The sequence below is a fragment of the Protopterus annectens genome, chromosome 6.part0 (genome assembly GCF_019279795.1).
Source record: "Protopterus annectens isolate FY-2018-M chromosome 6.part0, PAN1.0, whole genome shotgun sequence".
Taxonomy (NCBI): domain Eukaryota; kingdom Metazoa; phylum Chordata; order Ceratodontiformes; family Protopteridae; genus Protopterus; species Protopterus annectens.
This window is the reverse complement of record NC_056737.1, coordinates 1055703033-1055720373: the sequence shown is the minus strand read 5'-3', so window position 1 is coordinate 1055720373 and position 17341 is coordinate 1055703033. Positions and strand designations below refer to the sequence as shown.

At 39.8% G+C, this 17341-nt stretch overlaps 1 protein-coding gene across 1 annotated transcript in view; it reads right to left on the bottom strand.

The window, feature by feature from the left end:
• Nucleotides 1-17341, bottom strand: part of DCAF4 (DDB1 and CUL4 associated factor 4) — a 693896-nt gene that overhangs the window by 624665 nt on the left and 51890 nt on the right. Inside the window, exon 2 of the mRNA XM_044074668.1 lies at nt 16406-16531. Coding sequence (XP_043930603.1) covers nt 16406-16518 — 113 coding nt within the window. The 5' untranslated portion in view covers nt 16519-16531. The remainder of the gene's footprint in view (nt 1-16405; nt 16532-17341) is intronic.

Genomic DNA, 17341 nt, shown 5'->3' with positions numbered 1-17341 from the left:
AGCTAAGGTGTCCATTTACATTGTATTTAACCAAGTTCTTGTGCCCATGTGCTCATCAATCAAACTGTCAGGTTGGTAAAAGGGACACATTTTATTCATTTGCTAACTGGGTAGGCAACCTAAAGCGGATGCTCTACATGTATTAACTGATTCATATAAATAATAAAATATTCTATATTCTATCACCATCCATAACACTGTATATTATAAAACAACAGAAAAATAATGCATTCATTTATTATGTAAACAGGAACTTTACATTTAGATTAATCCATCAATACTCACAAACCAAGATATTGTTCAAGCAGCAGCTTAAAATAATACTGCAAATCTGTGCAAAAAGTTCATTTAGTGTGGAGTGAGAGGTATGAAGTCCCACAGCTATAGCAAAGAGGAAGTATCATGTCTCCTGCTTGTGCAGTCTGATACTTAGGCAGTTATCTGGTGTAGAAGGCTGTGAATTCTGTTCCCACATCATGCTGATGAACTGCTGACACAGTAGTGCAGTATGGGGGGGGGGGGGGGTGCTGCACTCCTGAGTGTGCCATCCTTCGGATGAAACTTTAAACCAAGGTCCCATCTTGCTTGACTTGGTAGTTCAGGTGGATGTAAAACATCCCATGGAACCTATCAAAAATAGTAGGGGAAGTTCTGCAATGCCCTGGCCATATTTCCCCTTGCAGTATAAATACCACTTCTGGTCTCCCCTGAAAAGAGGCCACTAGCCTAGTGGGACTAACCCAGTCTACAATAAATAAATAAATAAATAAAACTTAATGCAACAGATATAACGTAATCAGGTTATGCAAATTCATAAAAACATTTAAAAGAATTGCCATTTATACTCAATAAAAAGAAAGTCAATGACTGGATGTTTGTGGAGCCTGACAAAGGACAGCGTCTTCAACAAGATGACTCCATTGATACCACATGTAGTGTCCTTGCTGTGCAATATAAGAATTAACTTCTGCCATACAAAAATGGGTTACAGTATCGTAGATGTGGCCAATGGATTTTGTACCATCCAAGTCCCTCCTGATAATAAAATTGTACATATACCTTTAGTTCTGAGCAAAAAAATAGTACACATTTCAATGCATTCCCCATGTATTTGTCTCTTCCTTGTATCAAACACAGTCTAGGAAAACACCAAACAGCTTTTTTACTCCCAAGGATATGCTACAGTGTATAAAAGACTCAATGCCATTTTTTTTCTAAATTAAGTTATATCCAGTAATATCACTTGTGCTAAGATCATAAGCAAGCTTTCTGAGGAGAGTGGTTACTAACAGAGCATAATTACACATCTCAGAATTCAAGACAGTCAGATCACACATCAAGCAGTAACAAATGATTTTGCAGGCTTTAACTGACAGTGAATGAGTTAAATGCACAAACAGAAGACAGGTGAAAGAACGTAGAAATAGCCCATGGCTGGGTGTGGGTAATGCTGGATTTACCCATGGTTAGTGTGGTTTGATCATGAGGAAAAAGCCCTTGTGACCAAACAAAGCCAAACATGGGTAAATCCAGCATTACCCACACTCAGCCATGGGCTATTGCTATTATACAATAACATTATTTAAGAAAAAATTACTTACTTTTCTACAATGTCTTTTTCTAACAGCTGTGCTGTGTTCTTCCACCTTTTTAGGTATACTGGGACTTTATGTTCTGCACATACGTATGGGACTTACATTCCCACGCTTACACAGTACATCAGTATTTTAGAAAGGAAGCAACGGAGAAAGGAAGATCTCGGCTGCTTTTTTTTTTTTAAAGAATAAATAAAGTTTGAAATCCATACAATTCAGAGGTATGAGAGAGACAGGGCAGAAATACAAAGACAATCAGGTACATTTCTTTAGTTTTGTATAACGTACCTGATTGTCCTTGTATTTTCTCTCTGCTGTCTCTCTCGTACCTCTGAACTGTCTGGATTTCAAACTTTATTTTATTTTTTAAAATCAAGAAAACTGGAAAGCTCCACAGCATATATTAATAGAAGAAAGTCCAGGTGACCAGACATTTATTTCTGTTGGTATATGCTGGATTTACAATGGACACACTGGTTGGGCTGACCAATCACCAGTTCTATTACTGGTTAAAGAGGGTATATGCTCTATAGCTAAGCTCCTGCACTGGTAGAATCCATTTATCTTTTATAACCTATTTTTTTTCCAGAATGCTTACTTTGCTTATATTAATCAACTTTCACTTGCCTTCTGTAAAAGGACACACTTAGGTACTCCAGAAACTTCTCCACCAGTGTATGGAGGATGGAAGGGCTGCCCTTTTCCTCAAATTTCTTAACCATTTTCTGAGACTGGAGAACAAAAAGGTTGATTCTCTCTAGGGTGTATTTAAAACCTGTCTCATATCATCTCCTGCACTGGGAGGCATGTATGCATCCTGATAAAAGCTGCAATGGCAGGCATAAATCATATTTTAACTGCACTTTCTGCATTCCTTCCCACCACACCTAATAGATAGGAAAGTTTAACTTTTTTAACCTCTATTTGACTAATTTAAATGCTACAGATGTTTATCCCTTTAATATAGGTACTTCATTTTAACATGATGTATGCCATGACTCTCAATGTTAAATGTATTTAGTCTGTTCAACTGCTGAGTTTATCCTATTTTATATTTCTGTCTTTTTAGCTGGATTTTTGCTGTTATAATGTGTTAGTATCAGTTTTTTACTACTATGTATTAAATTCTAGTATTTCTGTTAATATATGTGGAGCTTTTCTCCCCGGGCCTCCACTGTAAATGGACCTGGTCCAGTCGGACTGTCCCGGTTAACAAATGTAAAATAAAAATAAATAAATATATAATCATTCTGAATGCTCCTTATCTGAATAATCCACAAACTCCATTGATGACATCCCTTTGATATTGAAGAATGTGGGTTTTTCATTGTTAATAGCCTGGCTACCAAGGATAGCAGAGGCAAAACTTTATTCCCAATTCTGTCTATACCTGTTCTATTCTTGTCATTAGGAAGATACCTGTTACCAGCCTGGCCCTTCTCGAAGCTATTACAAAACAGCAGCAGGGATTGTTACAGTGTTCTTATAAACAATTGTGTTGCACCCTAAAAAAACTCATCAGACTTCATTGGTGCAGAGGCACAGAATTCAGTTCTAGTGAGGCATCCTCAAAAATATCTTCATAAACTTCAGTTAACAGAGGGATATTGGAGTGTTCAGAGTGCTCCACCCCCAACACCCTGTAATTCATAATATCCTTTCCAAGTTCCAGAATGCTACTTCATCTCCATTTAACATGTACTTTAACCAAATAATGACTTCTCCAAAGGAGGTATAGCTGTGGGTGGGTGGCTGAGAAGATACTGTGGTCTGTGTCATGGCTGAAGGACAGTGAATCTCATCAGAGTACAACAGCCCCTTCTCTCCCAAGTGTGAGTCCTAAAACTTTTCTTGTTGGAAGTGGACGAAGAGGGGATCTGGACAACGGAGGATTTAGCTCTCTGTAATGCTGCCAAGTATTTCTCTGTAAACCATGCGTAATCAAATGACAGAGGAACATCAACAGACATCTGTTCAACTGATGTTTTTAACTCGGGCACCTGGGACTAAAGCATGTGTAAGGCCAGAGCCTTATCTGGTAGGAAGACAGAAGCTGAAAGGTGGGAGTAGATGTACCATCCAATAGGAAATCAGCTGAAATGACAGGTCACTCTACAATCTACTGTTTAAGAGGAGAGGGGATTGCACGCTGAATTCCCTAAGCACGGCCAGTATCTGGTGTGGATGCTAGACAACAAATCTGTGGGACAGCAGCTATGATGCTTGCTTGTTTAATTTTCCATTGCAAATTATGGACTGGCCCTCCAAAATAATCTTGTTTTTCAAGGTGTGGAGAACAATGGTCAATTACTATTTTTGCTCTGGTTCATCTGTAACCATTGAGTCTTCCACCTAGCTGCTCTGTTGTCTGGTAACTCCCTCAGAGGTTACAGCCCTATGATCCATGCATTCTCCTATGGGTGAGGGTCAAATGTGCTGGGAGAAATATTATCATCGTCTGTGCAGGGGATCAGGTTTTTCTCTTTAAGCCCTACATGTTTCCACTATGCATGCCAACAATGTCTCCAAGAACTGATATTTCCTACAACCACGTATATGTCTTCCAAGAGACACATCCCACAACAGATTTCCAGCCTCCAGCACTGATGCTACCAAATGATTGCCCTACATACATATGATTCCCAAACCACACTACCAAAAGAGGTTAGCAAACTATAGCTAATCATTCTCGCCCGACAAGCTTTTCCAGTACTGGAGCCATTGGTCAAACTCAATTCAAAGTTAGGGCTTTATCTCTCTGTGTTAGTGTAGACAGTTAATTACCTAGTGCAGATGGGTAAGCCAAACAATATTAAAGTTAAATAAAATATTAAACTTTACTTAGAAATACTTTTAATTGTTAAACAACTGATAAAGAGTGGCAGACTTTTCTTGATGAATGATAGTTCTTTTAATATTTATCAAGATGTTTCAGTATATGTAATTTTAATCTGAAAGGCTGCTACTGCTAAAAAGCAAAAAAACTGCGACTTTTCAGTTTAAATGAGTTAATTCTGTACGCCAGCTGACTCCACATCAGATAGATGAATAATTAAATTAAAAATGATTGTGTAATAATAAACAGCCTGGACTTTTGCCACAGAGTATTTTCGAGAAGATCTAAAGATTTGTGTACAACAGCTAACGGCTATTCAATATATTTGTCATTTGTTGGATCCTGGGTACATTTCCTGACAAGATACCGCTTAATGACACTGTAGTTTTATTGCGGGATGTCAATGTTAAGGTGGATAACACTGGAGATACCTGACGAAAGGTAATCAGAAGGAACAGATCTGCCTGATCTGAACACAAGTAGCAAACTCTTACTGGACTTCTGAGATAGCAATGGAATGTCTATAATGAGCACAAAATATGAATAGAAGGTTCTGCTTATAAATGTTCTTCATACCACAGCACCTTGGAACAAAAGTTGATAACAGACTTTGCAATCATTTCATCAGACCTAATGTCAATCATGGAGCAAGACAGGTGCTATACTCAGCTGTCAAGTGATCACCACTTGGTTACACAACTGAAAAGTTGCTGGACAGTCCTGAGAAACACAAATGCATTGTGAAGGTGTTTTGCAATGCCAAGTGGATGTTTCTATGTGAGATGACAAAGCCCTGTGGCCAAAAGGTCTTCAGTGTCTTCACAACAACAACCTTAGGGATAATGAAAGCTGTTAAGTTAAAGAAACAGGCCTTCGATGGGAGGGCTACTGGGGGGAGGGGGGGTCTCTGGATTTGACTGACAGGACCAAAACGGCAGTAGTTGTGGCAGTCAACAAAGTAAAGGCTTGGGTATGTGAAGTGAGGTGGTGGGAAATTCATTCTGAATTGTCTCAGAGACTCTGGCAAATTATATGGCAACATGCAGAAGGTTGGGGGAACAGTCTAAGTAATTCTCAGCAACAGTCTAGGAACAATAACCTCAATATAAAGAAACAATCTTAGAACTAGTGACCACATCCAAAAATGAGGTGGGTAGTATCAGAAGCAACTAGTGGTATGGGATCCATTTCTCTAAATGAGAGGAGTGCAATAATTAAAAAGATCCAGTGGCAAGGTTGTGGAAGTGAGAGTGTTCCTGCTGAAAATGTTGAAGGTGCTGAAAACTGTTGGTTTGTCAAGATTAATGTGCCTTTTTAATGTTGCATAGAAAGTTGTGACAACGCCTCTTGTCCCCCAAACTAGGGTAGCAATCACCATCTTCAAACAGGAGGGCAGGAAGCTGTGTTTTACTTACAGAAGGTGAATGGTCTCCAGCCTACTTTGGAACGCCTACTCCAAGCTGCTGTAAGAAAAGCACGTGTATGAACGATGAGCGTCTAATGCAGGAGAAGAAGCAGGGACTCCATCCTGATCATGAAGAACTGGATCATTTCCTTGACCATGCAGTGATATTTTATTTACTTGTTTTATTTTTTATTTGATAACCAGGTGGGCTGCCCTTTTCAACCATGACCCAAACCCAGGTGGACAAAACAGGAGCACCTTAACTAATAATTAATATGTACTTCATCTAACAAGAAATTTCAGGCTGCGTAGTGGCCCCCAAATACACATGTTCTAACCTAAATTTTTCCATAAAACTAAGAGAGAATGCCTTTGGAGCACACACTGCAATAAAGCCCTCAAGAAGCCGAAAAAACGAATAAAAAAAAAAAAAACACAATATATTCAGTTTGGAAATGAAGGTTTTACTGAAATGATATCTTGTAATCTCACCCTGTCAGCAATCATTAAGATGACAGTGACTTTTACCACACACCACTGATTGGCCCAGAGGTAACCACTATCTGCTGCTACTGTGCCTTCAACATGATCTCCTTTAATGCCTGCATCAACACCTTGCTTAGGAAGTAGGTGATGAATCTTCTGCACAAGTGACACATTTCCAGTTATACCCAGGCACCAACCACCATTTCAAGACTCTGCTCCACTCATCAGTAAATATGCTCACAAAACTGCTGAATATTTTATTGTCCAGACACAGTATTCAAATACAACTGATGACATCTAACCTTTTACATACACGTGCAATAGTTATAGAGAGGCTCCCTATATAAAAGATAAAGAACACCATATTTTATTACAGCTATTTTATTTGTTAAGATTTTTTATTGCATATATGTTAAATGCAGTAAAAAATGCATAACTTTATAATTATCATTAGTAAATAATGACAATATAATCGAGAAATCAATCATTTTTCAGACTTACAAAAGAAAATGATGAATAGACTTACATATGTTATTATTTTTTTTTTCTTAAAAACAACCCAAATCAAGTATCGAACAAAACATCTGTATAATTTATATACAAAATTGTGTTAGACTTTCAAGTATAATTTTGTAAAAACTATTATACAAGAAAAATCAATGTAGGACATCTGATAAGAAACAAGTAATTAATCTACTGGTTTTCATGACATCTTCTTCTTCTTTCAGCTGCTCCCATCAGGGGTCGCCACAGCAGATCAACTGTTTCCATTTCTTCCTGTCCTCTGCATCTTGCTCACACCAACCACCTGCATGTCCTCTCTCACCACATCCATAACCCTTATCTTAGGCCTTCCGCTTTTCCTGTTACCTGGCAGCTTCATCCTTAGCATCTTTTCCCCAATATACTCTGCATCCCTCCTCAGCACATGTCCAAACCAACGTAATCTTGCCTCTCTGGCTTTGTCTCCAAACCTTCCAACCTGGGCTGACCCTCTAATATACTTATTCCTAATCCTGTCCATCCTCGTCACACCCAGTGCAAATCTTAACATCTTCAACTCTGCCATATCAAGCTCTGACTCCTGCCTTTTTGTCAGTGCCACTGTATCCAACCCATTTAACATAGCTGGTTTCACTACCCTCTTGTAGACCTTCCCTTTCACTCTTACCGGTACTCGTCTGTCACAAATCACTCCTGACACTCTTCTCCACCCACTCCATCCTGCCTGTACTCTCTTCTTCACCTCTCTTCCACACTCACCATTACTCTGAACTGTTGATCCCAAGTATTTAATCTCATCCACCTTCGCCACCTCTACTCCCTGCATCCTCACCATTCCTCTATCCTTCCTCTCACTCACACACATATATTCTGTCTTAGTCCTGCTGACCTTCATTCCTCTTCTCTCTAGAGCATATCTCCACCTCTCCAGGGTCTCCTCCACCTGTTCCCTACTCTCACTACAGATCACAATGTCATCTGCAAACATCATAGTCCACGGGGACTCCTGTCTGATCTCGTCTGTCAACCTGTCCATCACCATTACAAATAAGAAAGGGCTCAGAGCTGAACCTTGATGTAATCCCACCTCAACCTTAAACGCATCCGTCACTCCCACCGCAGACCTCACCGCTGTCACACTATCGTTGTACATATCCTGTACCACTCTTACATACTTCTCTGACACTCCTGACTTCCTCATACAATACCATAACTCCTCTCTAGGCACCCTGTCATATGCTTTCCCTAAATCCACAAGGACACAATGCAACTCCTTCTGACATTCTCTGTACTTTCCATCAACACGCTCAAAGCAAACATCACATCTGTAGTGCTCTTTCCTGGCATGAAACCATACTGCTGATGATTACTAATCATCTCTTCCCTTCTTAACCTAGCTTTCACTACTCTTTCCCATAACTTCATGCTGTGACTGATCAGTTTAATCCCTCTGTAGTTACTACAGCTCTGCACATCACCCTTATTCTTAAAAATCGGTACCAAAACACTTTTTCTCTATTCCTCAGGCATCCTCTCACCTTCCAAGATTTCATTAAACAATCTAGTTAAAAACTCTACTGCCATTTCACCTAAACACATCCATGCTTCCACAGGTATGTCATCTGGACCAACAGCCTTTCCGTTCTTCATCCTCTTCATAGCTATCCTTACTTCCTCCTTGCTAATCCCCTGCACTTCATGATTCACTATCCGCACATCATCCAACCTTCTCTCCCTCTCATTCTCTTCATTCATCAACCCCTCAAAGTTGTCTTTCCATCTGCTCAACACACTCTCCTTGCTTGTGAGTATGTTTCCCTCATTATCCTTTATCACCTTTACCTGCTGCACATCTTTACTAGCTCGATCCCTCTGTCTAGCCAGGTCCTTTTCTCCCTCCTTAGTGTCCAACCTTTTTGACATAACAAAGAAATTTATATTTTTAATAATTTAAATAATTAATATATCTACCAGCTTAAGAAAAAAATTAAAATTAGGTGTTTTATCTTCAGCCTCATATTTAATCAAGTTGAATTATTTGTCATGAATTATTCTTAAAACTGTAAGAAAATCAGCTAAATTTGGAGGTTCTGAATTCATCCACTTTGTGGTAATAGTTTTCCTAGCACTTCCTAATGTGATCCATAATAATGGATATTGACATTTTTAGTTGTTTTTGGAAAATAGTTATTATAATGAATCACATTTCTAGAAAGATAGCCAAATAATTTGGGTAAAATTTTCAATTCCTTTTCAATAATTATGTAATTCTGAGCAATAATCTATACAGCATGTTCCTGATTAGGTTTAACTTTTTAAACTACATCTCCAACATTTAAATTTATTATTTTTAACAATTTTATTCAATTTACCAGGTGTAAAAAAGTTCTATGAATAGATTTCCATGTAAAATTTTTCCAGCAGGGGGGATCTAGTTGTTTTAGATATAGTGACACATGTCAAGGGTCTATCTGAATTATTAAATTAATCATGTTCATTTTGGTACATCATTATGAAAAGTTAACATTTAGAAAGATTATTACACTCTGATAAAATGCGGTTACTTATATTATTATTATAAACAATTTTACATAAATTATGAACACATTTAGGAGTCTCTGTTGACTGAGCTGTTTATTAATTTTATTATCTGGCAGTAAATCTTCAGAAACAGTAAAGTCTGTACATAGGTTCATAGGTAGGTACTAGGCTATTAGCCCTAGGGCCTATATAAGCCTAGCCAAAAAGGTACCCTGGCTTTCACCACCCAAGAAAATTATTTTCCTGTGCCCCTGTCGAGCAGAGCCACAGAAGTGATCCCTGGGGTGAATTTTCTATTTCCCGTCCAATCATCAAGATTTTTCTTGAAGAGTGCTAATAAGGAGCTCTGTTTGACATAGACAGGTAGTCTGTTCCAGAGTATGGAAAGTCTCTGGGACAGGAATCTATCCCTCCAGCATGTTCTGTTTATTGTGGTAACAAAGTTTAGGTCCCTAGAGCGTGTACCTTGGAGGAATTTGGATTTCTTTAAGTGGAGCATGTCCAACAGCTCTGGGTTTGACATAGCTCTGTATGTTAGGCAGAGATCGCCTCCGAGTAGGCGATTTTGAGACGGTCTGCGTAGGGCATCTGTTTGAGGCCAGTAATCCTCTTTGTGAGGTACTTCTGTGGCCTTTCCAATTGTTGTAGATGTCTTGTGAGGTACATACCAAAAGGGGCATTGTACTCTATAATGGGTCTAATGAGTGATGAGTAGAGGGGAACAATGACCTCTTTTTTTCTGGATGAGAAACCTTTTGTGATGAGGTGAGCCAAGTAAAAGGATTTCCTGACCACTGTGATTATCAAAGGAGAAACTACTGTCCACCTGTGTCGCAAGGTCTCATCACACTTTCGGCATTAAGTAGGCTACCACTTATGTGGTAGTTCATGGGTACAGAGTTTTTACCAAAGGGGATGACAATGCACTTTTTGGCATTGAATTTCAGGCCACGGCTTTGACACCAGGTATCTGTCTCAGTGAGGCCCTTTTGTAGTATGTCCACATCGTTAGAAGTTTCAATTATGGCTCCTAGTTTGCAGTCATCTGCAAAATTTGTTAGCCGAAGACCTTCTGTGTTAGCCTGTACTTCAGAGAAGTAGATACCAAAAAGGAGAAGACCCAGGACTGAACCCTGTGGTACTCCACTTGTCACTGGTCTGAAGTCGGATTTGGTGTCTGCTACTTTCACAGTCCGGGTTCTGTCCGTGAGCCAGTTGGCAACCCATCTTGTGACATAGGGATTTATACCTAGTTTAGTGAGCTTATCTATAATTCCAGAATGGGGGATGGTGTTGAAAGCCTTGTCGAGATCTAGATAAGCTGTGTGAACCACCTTACCCTCATCTATGGCTTTGGTGACTGCGTCAAAGAAGTCAATCAGGTTTAGGAGACATGATCTGCCTTTTACAAACCCGAACTGGGTAGGGTCCAGAGTTTGGAGATTACCAATGTCTTTGTTTATGAGTTCCATGACAATACGTTCCATGGTCTTGCAGACCAGGCTCGTCAGGTTAATGGGGCGGTAGTTGCCGGGGTCCGTCGTGGCTCCCCCTTTGTGGAGAGGGATAACCGTCGCAATGCGCCATTCAGAGGGCACGAAGCCTGAGGTGAGGCTATGATTGAACATGGTACATAGGTAGGGTGCCAGTTCATTCTGTAGTTCATGTAGAACGCAGCCTGGGATATTGTCAGGTCCCATGATGCTGTGTTCTTGGCTTTGATGAGTGTGTTTTTTACCTATGCAGCCGTGATTACAGGAACTTTGCATTCTTCCGGTATAGAGATGGGCCCCCTAGGGGGTGAGAGGGGGGTAAAGTTAGCACTGAACCTATCTGCCAGGATGTTGGCAATATCAGTTGGTTCTGTACATGTAGTGCCATTCTGCTGTAACTTAGAGCAGATCTGAGTGTTGCCATTGAGATTCTTGACATAGCCATAGAATGCTTTTTGGTTGTCTTTAGAGCCAGTGGCAATTTTGCTTTCGTAACTAGCTTTGGAGGATTTTATGAGGGATCTCAGCTTCGGTTGACCAGGGAGTTCCTCCAGTCATGGGATTTTACTCTTTTTTGCAACAGTTTCTTTCTTCTGTTGTAGAGTTTGTTTATGGCAGAGGACCACTGGATTGGCTTCCTTTTTTTGGAGGATAACATCTTAGTTCTATTAGGGATAGCATGATCCATGCACTCGTGTAAGTGCTTATAAAGTGCATTTGTGTAGGATTCAGCAGTCGTACCTCTATTGTCCGACTGCATGGGTGTCATGAAATTTGCCACTTCTGTCTTAAGAAGTGTAAAGTTGGCTTTGGAGAAGTTTTTTTACAGTGATTTCCCTAATAGGGGGGAGGGGCGGGATGTGGATGTCTAGGGTGATTAGCTTGTGGTCGATCTGACCAACGAGGAACTGACCTCTGGTGTGGAACACCGGTTGCCCATGTTGGTAATGATCAGGTTTAGGATATTGCTGCCCCTGGTGGGGGTGTGAATAAAGTTGATCCAAGGCGTTGGAATTTATGAATTCCAGAAAACATTGAGCAAAAGAGTTGGTACATGAGTAGTTTTCCAGTTAATGGTGGGGTAGTTAAAATCGCCCATTATTAGGGTGTTGGGTTGTACCCTAATACTTTCCAGTGTATCAAGAAATGAGGAGTGGGAATCCTAGGACATGGTGGGGGGTCTGTAGCAAGCTACAATTTGGATTGCGGTCTTGCCCAGAGTTAGTTGCACTTGGCTAATCTCGGACGCATTATGCTGGTCAACTACCCTGGAGGTGTGGATATCCTTAATGAATATGGACACGCCTCCATCTTTAGTGCTTCGTTCCGGGTTAGGTGGCCAAAAGATGTGGTATGAATTATAACCTGGTAACGCAGGGGTGCTCTCTGGAGCTTTGAACCAGGTCTCTGTCACTGCACAGATGTCAATGTTCTCCATTTTAAGGAGTGCCTCGACTGAGTATATTTTGAGGTTTAGACTTCTAGCACTGTGTAGCATTACCCTCAGATTTTGCTTGCTTGTACCTGTTACGGTGGTGAATTTGTTATTTGAACCTTGCCTAAAAAAAGGCACTATAGGGGTGGCAAGAGCCTTAGCCAGTATCCAGAATCCCAAAGGTGACAGGTGCAGGCCATCTCTGGCAAAGCATCGTGGTCTATCAATCATGTTGTCCCAGGAAGACAAATACTGGATCCCCTTAGAATGACAACAGAAGCTTAGCCAATTGTTGAAGTCAATCATTTTGTCCTTGTACTGTGGTATCATTCTGGGTGATGGCAGGATGCTACTCAGGGCTAGGGTCATACCTGCCTGGGCTACAAGATCGGAGAGCTCCTCCATGTCTCTTTTCATGTAGTCCAGGGAGGTACGTCTCAGGTCATTCACTACAACATGGACAATGACAGTGTCATATTTGTAATTTTTGTGGAGTGACCTGAGTGCATGCATTATGTGGCAGATCCTGGCATCTGAAAGGCAGCTGATAGTAACTTTCTCCTTGTTTAGCCTGGTGAGTGGAACATCAGTGTGCCTAACTATAGATTCACCTATGACTAGAGTGTTGGGTACATTATGCCCTATGGGCTGTGGTTGAGTGGCACACTGAGTTTGTGGGCTATGTGTCATTTGGGTTGTGCTGGGGGACGGAGTTTGCTTGCGTTTCTGCTTTGGAGGCCCCTGATGCTTGGGCAGGTTTTTATTGAGAGCCTCCGCAAATGTAGGTGTGTGTTTTGTGTTTCTATGTGTGTGTTTTGGTGGTGTATGTTTTGAGGGACTATGTGATGAGTGTGGTGTGGTGCAAGTGTTTACCTTCTCCTCTTGACTGTCTAGTCCAGTCTTGGGTGAAGAGAGCTTTGCTTCCAGTTTGGCTATATAAGTGCATCTCTCACAGGTTGTAGTGTTGGGTGGTAGGAGGTGAGGGTTGTCTGTGTACATGAGGCAACTGCTGTATTGCCCCAAGATGCCCAGATTCATCAGGTAGACAGTAGAAATCACCGGGAGTTGACCCTTAGACATGCTTGGATACGTGCTGATTTATTAAGTACTAAAAACTGCTTTCCTCTAGACAAGTAAGGAAAGTTGAGTGCTGTAGTAATTTGCAACTTATTTAGTGCTTACAATGAGTTCTGGACAATTGCTGAGTTGAAAGAAACAGATTTGAGTGCTGAAACTAGAAAACTGCCTAGTTCTAAGAAACAAAATTAAGCTAGAAGGCTTCCCTCCAACACAGAAGGGGCTGGGGGCTCAGAAGCCTACATACAGTCTAGACCACTTACAGGAAAGGCAGGAAAAAGGCTTAAATTTTTTTTTCTTTTCTAGATGCTCTCTTTGCAGTACCTGAAATCAGAATATGATCTCACTGCACTCAATTGAGTGAGCAAAAGAGATGGGCCCAACAGGAGTATCCAAACACAAATTTACAAGAGGGGCAGGCAATTTCAAAGCCACCAAGATTAACACCAAAACAAAACCAGGGAGGGTGGGTGGGGAACTAACTGAAAAAACTTCCAGTTCAGTTAATATTCAATGCAACACAAATGTTGTTGTTTGTCCTTTTGGCTTTTCCCGGTAAGGGGTTGCCACAGCGGAACTCCGGTCTGCTAATTATTGGCAGTCGATTTTTATGGTGCCGAGTTGCCAGCCCGGCGCCCAACATTCAGCGAAGGCACGCCCATTCACGCATGTCTTTCGGAGGCCACTCGACTGCGGGGAGGACAGGCAGACTCCACAATGAAGGCACTCCAGCCGAAAATCGAACAGGAGAACCTCTTGCTGTGAGGCAATGATTCAATGCAACACAAATAAATCAATTAAAATGCTGTATTATTTGAAAAAAGTGCAAATAAAAAGTATTTAAATTTTCTTATACATCCAGTTGAATACAGCTAGATCATAGCCGGCCAAAGCTCAGGTTTTGAGCAGAAAATATTCCAAAATGTACCACTTTAACAGGCAGTAACAGGATATCAATGAATGAGACTACCCCCGACTGCAATTACTGTCTATGTAGGAATTCTAACAGGCAATAAATTCTAGCAAACACTAACTGAAAAAACAGAGTCAAAACTTCCAGTTCAGTTAATATTCAATGCAACACAAATAAATCAATTAAAATGCTGTATTATTTGAAAAAAGTGCAGATAAAAGGTACATAAATTCTCTTAAACATCCAGTTGAATACAGCTAGATCTTAGCCGGACAAATCTCAGGTTTTAAGCAGAAAATATTCCAAAATGTACCACTTAAATAGGCAGTAACAGGATATTAATGAATGAGACTACCCCGACTGCTATTACTGTCTATGCATGAATTCTGACAGGCAATAAAATCTAGCAAAAAGTAACTGAACAAACAGTCTCTAAACTTCCAGTTCAGTTAATATTCAATGAAACACAAATAAATCAATTAAAATGCTGTTGCTGTTGTTTGTCTTTCGGCTTTTCCTGGTTAGGGGTCGCCACAGCGGAACTCCGGTCCGCTAATGATTGGCAGTAGATTTCTGTGGTGCTGAGTTGCCAGCTCAACGCCCAACCTTCAGTGAAGGCATGCCCATTCATGCTTGTCTATCGGAATGCCACTCGCATGCGGGGAGGACTTTTTTCAAATAATACAGCATTTTAAATCAATTAAAATGCTGTATTATTTGAAAATAGTGCAGATAAAAGGTACTTAAATTCTCTTATACGTCCAGTTGAATACTGCTAGATCTTAGCCGGCCAAAGATCAGGTTTAAGCAGAAAATATTACAAAATATGCCACTTAAATAGGCAGTAACAGGATATCAATGAATGAGACTACCCTCGACTGCAATTACTGTCTATGTAGGAATGCAAACAGGCAATAAAATCTAGCAAACACTAACTGAAAAAAAGAGAGTCAAAACTTCCAGTTCAGTTAATATTCAATGCAACACAAATAAATCAATTAAACTGCTGCTGTTGTTTGTCTTTCAGCTTTTCCTGGTTAGGGGTCGCCACAGCGGAACTCCAGTCCACTAATCATTGCCAGTAGATTTCTACGGTGCCGAGTTGCCAGCTCGACGCCCAACCTTTAACGAAGGCATGCCCATTCATGCATGTCTTTCGGAAAGCCAGTCGACCGCAAGGAGGACTTTTTTCAAATAATACAGCATTTTAAATCAATTAAAATGCTGTATTATTTGAAAAAAGTGCAGTTAAAAGGTACTTAAATTCTCTTATACGTCCAGTTGAATACAGTTAGGTCTTAGCCGGCCAAAGCTCAGGTTTTAAGCAGAAAATATTTCAAAATGTACCACTTAAATAGGCAGTAACAGGATATCAATGAATGAGACTATCCCCGACTGCAATTACTGTCTATGCAGGAATTCAAACAGGCAATAAAATCTAGCAAACACTAACTGAAAAAACAGAGTCAAAACTTCCAGTTCAGTTAATATTCAATGCGACACAAATAAATAAATTAAAATGCTGAATTATTTGAAAAAAGTGAAGATAAAAAGGTACTTAAATTCTCTTATACGTCCAGTTGAATACAGATAGATCTTAGCCGGCTAAAGCTCAGGTTTTAATAGTATACATTTTTTTCATTATTCCTGTTCTGAATATTACTGCTGTGTACAAATGGTGCCTGACCTCCCAATTTATCGTGAAAAAAATTTAATAACATGAATTTAAACTAATACAAAATAGTCATATATTTTGTTTGTAAGCTATGGCAGGAAAGGGTACTGGCAGCAACTCTTAATATGTTGACAAAACAACATGTACAAGCTCTCCAGTGCCAAACAATATGACCCCATATGTAGTACCACTGTCACACATTCAGAAAGCAATCACAGGTAAAATCATTCCTTTGTAGTTTAGTTTTCTTTTTTTTATTTCATCTATTCAGTGGGCAATTCCATTACGTCCAAGTGCCCATTTTGAGACCAAGGACCAATGTCTGGCTAACTTGTCATCAAATATGCAAGCAAAGACTTATGGAATGAGGCTTGGGCTTCTAAGATGACGTTTATTACCAGATTTAGCACATGACTTAATCACCTGTGCTAAACAGCCAGCTTACCTGTAATTATTACCAGCTCTACGGCCATGCCTAGTTTGTGATGAATCAGAATGTCTCCTCTCATCATTTCTAGAATGTCCATGTCCTCTGTTCCGCCAGTTTCTTGTCCTCATTACTATTTCAGACCTAGAAAGTACAAAGAACCACATCAGAAACAGCTTTAAGGTCAAATGAATACATTTTTAGTTGTTAAAATTTTAAGACAGCTAGTGGAAATGCTCTCGATGAATAGATAAACAATATCATCCCCAATTTTTATTTCTGGCCATAATGCTATATCTTCCATAAAAAATCAAATAAAAATCTTTTGTGTGAAATACTCGAGGACTCCGGAGTTTACAGCAGCCCTATCATCCAAGTTCTGTCTCACTGTCAGACTTTAGAAGACCTCACCTGACAGCAAATCATGACAACTCCATGAGCACACTATATCGTCTTCTACACATGCACATGAAAATGCAAGAATTTTGCTATAGAAAATACCACCTGGCAATGAAAACTTTGACATGTTATGAGCTGTTAAAGCCAGTATCTTTGAAAAATTATATTCTTAAACACAAGCACATACATGGATTTATTTCCTGTTGTAAAAAGTATGTATTAACAAAAGGGAGAAAGTAAAAAAACAAAAAAACAGAAGCAGCAAAATAAACAAATGTTTTCCACTCTTGTAATATTTTACAGAGGCTCTACACCGGTCTGAAAGATTAAAATATCAGAACCTACCTGACTGATGCCAACATATCAAACAATCAGCTTACCAAAAACAAAAACATTGCAAACACAACAGCTCACAAAAGAAAAATAAAACCCTACCACTAAATTCAGACATACTGAATAGTAAGGTCAGGGTTAGCATACATTAGGAGTCCCACTGCATCACTTCAGTAATAAGAAGTTATGTACCTACCATAACGTTCCATGTTAGTTGTCTTC